General features: G+C 41.5%; 1 protein-coding gene across 1 annotated transcript; it reads right to left on the bottom strand.

The window, feature by feature from the left end:
• Window positions 1–3,624: 3,624 nt before the first annotated feature.
• On the bottom strand, window positions 3,625–4,560 carry LOC119265788 (olfactory receptor 10G4-like). The gene has a single exon (XM_037546788.1). The coding sequence runs from the start codon at window positions 4,558–4,560 to the stop codon at window positions 3,625–3,627; it is 936 nt and encodes a 311-aa protein (XP_037402685.1).
• Window positions 4,561–6,189: the final 1,629 nt, after the last annotated feature.

Raw genomic sequence — 6,189 nt, 5'->3', positions numbered from 1 at the left:
ACCTGTCCTCCAGGGTCAGCCTCCTACACCTCTCCCCCAGGGCCAGCCTCCTACACCTCTCCGCAAGGGCCAGCCTCCTACACCTCTCTTTGCCAGGGCCAGCCTCCTTCACCTCTCTGCCAGAGTCAGCCCTGCTACTCCTGTCTGCAAGGGCCAGCCTCCTACACCTCTCTTTGCCAGGTCCAGCCTCCTTCACCTCTCTGCCAGAGTCATCCCTGCTACTCCTGTCTGCAAGGGTTAGCCTCCTACATCTCTTTTCCAGGGAAAGCCCTTTTCTCCTGTCCGTCAGGACCTGACGGTGAACCAGCCTCCCACACACCCTTTTTTTAGCCACTTTATTTAGACTGGCCTCTGTTGTTTTCCTCTGCAGCCAACCTCTTTCACCACTTCTTTAGATCCAACTTCCTCCATGTCTGTGAGAGCATGAACATTCTTCTTCTAAGTTTTCACCCACCATTTGAGAAGTCATGACCCCAATAAAACTGTTGGCTGCAAATATTGGCTGATTTGGGCCAATCAATGAATTGGTCTGACTCTTAATTGGACAGTAGTGCCACTACTCCTCTGGCATGTATCATGTATTTTCAGTGTTGTAATTTTAATGGCTATTACAATTCCAGTGTACATAATAAATCTAAATAATTGCTAGATTTTTCAATTACTAAAATAATCGCTAGTGACAGCCCTGTTTTAAATAAAGTTATTAATAAGTTGGATAAAGGAAAACACTTAAACATAACTGTTACATAGGTTTGGTTCCAGCTTTCTTGCCAGAGCACCAGCCATTGCATGGATTTATTCAATTTCATCAGCAGCACACTTGATTCAGTTTAATGTAGGGTTGGCAGGTACTGGATGGTAACTAAATAATGGGCTTCCTCAATGACAGCTTGAAAAAAAGGCTGTAAAGATCATTACCATTCAGTTCACCATTGAGCTGTTGACCACAGCAGTGATGAACTGCAAGAATTTTAAGTGATTTGAACTCCAGAGCATAAGAGCCCAACCAATATGAAAACTGTGACTGATACCAGTAATGTTTGTTAACACTTAACAGTATTGGCTGGTATTATTTTATATTGTAGTATTGAATATTGTGTTGTTTTATACTCCAATTCATTTTAGTTTAAATGTGCTTCACTGTTACAGTTGTCACTTCTCAATGGTCACAGTTGTTAATTTGACATTGTAAAACTCAGCATAGTAGTATTTTGTTTTCAAATTGCGAGTTAACCTTTAAGTGATACTTTATTAATCCCACAATTGGGGAAATTCCACCTCTGCATTTAACCCATCCATGAAGTGAAACACCACACACACACTAGTGAACACACACACTAGGGGGCAGTGAGCACACTTGCCCGGAGCGGTGGGGACCAGTGGAGGGTTAGGTGTCTTGCTCAAGGACACCTCAGTCATGGACTGTCGTTGCTGGGGATCGAACCGGCAACCTTCCGGTCACAGGGCCAGCTCCCTAACCTCCAGCCCATGACTGCCCCAAATATTTGTGATGACATGAGCAGAGTTTAGCTGTCTCTATCAGCTAAAAAGCGTTTAAGTTTTTAAAAGCCTGTTTTATGTTAGTTTAGTACAAGTGAATACAAAGCAGCTAATTATCGCTTCTTTAGTGGCAAAATTTCTGGTTGATAAGTCTAAACCTCAGTACTGGCACTGTATTGTTTTCTTGTTTGATTTCATTTTTGTCTGTGTTAGTCTACATGCTTCAGCTTATGTGTCTTGTTCAGTGGTGGTCGGGTTTCAGCCTTCCTTACCTTGGCCACGTCTCTGGCGCTGAACATCTTGTACTTCTTGGTACTCCAGGTAGGTTGCAGTTCTGGAATATGACAGAACTGGAAGATAATGGGTTCCTGGTAGCTTCACACTTGATTCTTCTCAAATTCTTGGCAGTTATTTTGAGTCTTTTTTTCTCAGCACGTTTCTTGCGACCCTGTTGACTATTTGCAACAAAACTTTTGATAGTTCTGTGATTACGCCCCAATATCTATATAAATTTCAAGAGTGCTGCATCCCTCTGAGAGACTTTTGGTCATTTTTAACTTTTCAGAGTCAGTTCAATCTCTTTTTTGGCCCATTTTGCCTAAAGAAAAAAGCTGCCTAATAATTATGCACACCTTGATATAGGGTGTTGACCTCCTTAGGCCACACCCTCCCTCATTACACAGATACACATCACCTGCTATGCTTAAATCCATTAAGCATTCAAGTTTATCCAGCTTGGAGTTAGAAAATATGCCTAAAAATGATAATATGGTCAAAATACTCACTTGCCTAATAATTGTGCACACAGTATAGAGGTCTGCTATAAGTCTGCTATAGTTTCCAGTTGCCACTGATGGAAATGAACAAATCCAAGTAATGTCTGATGGCCAGCAAGAATTCATGAATCAAATCTGTGTTTTTTGAACTATGTTCATCTTACTTATGTAATAAATGACTTTACTGGCAAATAATATATAGCCATTAAAATGGGTAGTCTTACAAACATGTAACAATTGTGAAATATCCCTTAGCACAAAATTACATGACAGAAATACAAATGAGTAACTTGTTACCACTTCCACTGTTTATTATGTGTATGATGTGTAAGATCCATGTAATCTGTAAGAAAAATAATATATAATGCATACTACAACCCAAATAGTACCTGCTCTGTGAGGGTCCATGGGGGTCCTGACCACTGAAGAACAGGGTAAAAATGGGCTCTCTCTCTCTCTCTCTCTCTCTCTCTCTCTCTCTCTCTATATATATATATATATATATATATATATATATATATGTATGTGTGTGTGTGTGTGTGTGTGTGTGTATATATACACACAATGGGCTTCTCTCCTATATAAACTCTGCAGTTATATGTAAAGTTACAGTTACAGGTATTATTAGTATTTCTTCGATACATTAGTGAAACATTCATGTAGAATGTCAATAATACTGCTTCTTTTACAGAATTTTTATAGGCCTTGAAATTCCATTGGAGTGTGAAAACATTTTGTGCAATACATATACATTTCAAAGCCCTTTAAAATATGAAGTTCTGGTGCAATGTTGATTAGTGTAGATTTACAGGTCTCAGCTTTGTGTCTTGATTTTAAAGTTGGTTTACCTTTTTGATACTAAGATGGCAAACACAAGCATTTACTATTGAGAGTCCAGGAATTGATCCATGCATCAACCTGTGTCTTTCCTTTAACTACACCAATTTTGGTTCTATTATTTATGAGCAATAATGAAAACAAGTTGAAAAATCAATTTAAAGCTACGTAATACATAAAAGCTACATAATACATTTGAAGCTACACAATGCATAATAGCCACATAGTCAATAAAAAGGTAGGTAAATAAATAAATAAATACGTTAAACTTCAGAGTGCTAAAATGTGAGAAGTAAGGAGAAGTGTCTGACAAACAAGAATGGAATGAAAATGTAAAATAATTTGACAGACACTTTAGAAGAGCAATAAAGTAAACGTGGTCAAGAAAATTCAGTGATGAAACATAACGCACCTTCATTGCGAACTGTTTCTGATGTGTGTGAGCAAAAAGGGAACGATGAAAAAACAAAAATTCTGCATTTCTAATGTATTTAAATCTACTCTTCTTTGTTCATTTACATAATTTCATTATTTTGAGTAGTTTATTCCTGATCTCCTTGGTTCTGAAACAGTATATGAAAGGATTTATTACAGCAGGCCCAAGAACTGACCCAAGCACCAGCCCATTTCGTTCCTCAACTGTTAAAACTACACCAATCCTGGTCAGCACTATTCGTGTGAATGTGGGTGCATAGAAGCAGATTATGACTATCAAGTGACTAAAACAAGTATTAAATGCTTTTTTCTTGTCACTCTGTGAAGACATTCTCACAACAACAATAACAATCTTTATATAGGTCAAGCAGATGAAACTGAATGTTCCAAAAATAAGAACAGACAATAAAATTGATATCATATTAAAATATGGTTCAGGATCTACACAAGTTGCCCTGATAACAGATGCATAGTCACAAAACATGTACTTCACAGCTGAGTAGCAGATTTGTAGAGGGAGAACAGTAGCAGGCAGCATTGCCATTATTGCTGAACCTGCCAACCAAAGTACAATAGAGATCAGAACACAACGTACATTTGTCAGAATAGAATGGTACCGCAGAGGACTGCTTATAGCAATAAAGCGGTCAAATGCCATGACAGAAATAGCAAACCCTTCCATCAAACTACACAAATTATATACAAACATTTGAACCATACAGGGTGTAAAAGACATGGATTTATATCCAACTACAAGGATACCTATCATAGTTGGACATGTACTGGTACAGAGGACGATGTCTACAAATGCTAAATTACAGATAAACAGATACATTGGCTGGTGTAAATGTTTATCCATAACAATGAAGTATATATTTGCAGTGTTAACAATCATAATAGAAATGTACAGTATCAGCAGCACAACACCAACAATTAGTGGATTTTGCACTGAGTCAAATCCTTTAAAAACAAATTCAGTGATGGCTTGTCTGGAAGTGTTTCGAACCGACATGGTATGTTATTTTCACTGTCAATTTTGCACCAAAAAAATCTCCCCTGTAATACCCAGAGTGCGCATTAATTTTATTGTAATGCACAATGAATAGAAATGATGACACATATGTCCATAGAATGTTTGAAGTTCCGGAAGCATCACTGCTTCAAGTCTGTTCTAAAATCTATGATTGTGTTGATCAATATTAGGCGTCAGAAACTGACAGTAACTTCATGCTTCATATAAAAATCTGTCAAATCAAAAAAGTCATCTGCAAAAGAAAGATGTTGGTCCTCTATTTATATCTGTTAGAGGACAGTATGAAGGAGCTAGTTAGTTAATGAGATGACCCTTTTTCCCCGCCTCTCTTTTGTACATGTGTTTTTTCATGATCCAGGAAGGACTGTAAAATTAAATAAACAAGTTCCACTAAGGATAAGCCTGCAGTGCAAACACACTAAAATACCACTCCATTTCCATTTCAGTATTAGGACCTGTTTTTTTATTTAGTTTGATTCTTAGTTAGTAAATGTAGTTCTTATTCTTTTTTGTATTGTAAGGTTAACCGCTATAATTAAGTTAAGTGATACTTTTTTGATCCCACAAACGGGGAAATTCCACCTCCACATTTAACCCATCCGTGAAGTAAAACATCACATACACACTAGTGAATACACACACACTAGGGGGCAGTGAGCACACTTGCCCAGAGCGGTGGGCAGCCCTATCCACGGCGCCCGGGGAGCAGTTGGGGGTTGTGTGTCTTGCTCAAGGACACCTCAGTCATGGACTGTCAGCCCTGGGGATCGAACCGGCAACCTTCCGGTCACAGGGCCAGCTCCCTAACCTCCAGCCCACGACTTTGACTCTATAAAATTGTATTGGCAAATATTATCAGTTATCGGAATTTTCTGTAAATACAATAATATCCGCCAGAGCCAGCCTCCTACACCTCACCCCACCAGGGCCAGGGCCAGCCTCCTACACCTCTCCACCAGGGCCAGCGTCCTATACCCCTCTCCACCAGGGCCAGCCTCCTAAACCTCTCCCCACCAGGGCCATCCACCTACACCTCTCCCCACCAGGGCCATCCACCTACACCTCTCCCCGCCAGGGCCATCCTCCTACACCTCACCCCACCAGGGCCAACCTCCTACACCTCTCCGCCAGGGCCAGCCTCCTAAACCTCTCCCCACCAGGGCCATCCACCTACACCTCTCCCCACCAGGGCCATCCACCTACACCTCTCCCCGCCAGGGCCATCCTCCTACACCTCACCCCACCAGGGCCAACCTCCTATACCTCACCCTGCCAGGGCCAGTCTCCTACACCTCTCCGTTAGGGCCAGCCTCCTACACCTCTCCGCCCGGGCCAGCCTCCTACACCTCTCCACCAGGGCCAGCGTCCTATACCCCTCTCCAACAGGGCCAGCCTCCTAAACCTCTCCCCACCAGAGCCATCCACCTACACCTCTCCCCACCAGGGCCAGGGCCAGCCTCCTACACCTCTCCACCAGTGCCAGCCTCCTACACCTCTCCACCAGGGCCGGCCTCCTACACCACTCCACCAGGGCTAGCCTCCTAAACCTCTCCCCACCAGGGCCATCCATCTACACCTCTCCCCACCAGGGCCATCCACCTACACCTC

This window comes from Pygocentrus nattereri, chromosome 17, assembly GCF_015220715.1.
Source record: "Pygocentrus nattereri isolate fPygNat1 chromosome 17, fPygNat1.pri, whole genome shotgun sequence".
NCBI classification, from domain to species: domain Eukaryota; kingdom Metazoa; phylum Chordata; class Actinopteri; order Characiformes; family Serrasalmidae; genus Pygocentrus; species Pygocentrus nattereri.
The sequence above is the reverse complement of the archived record's forward strand: the minus strand, read 5'-3'. Positions and strand labels throughout refer to the sequence as shown.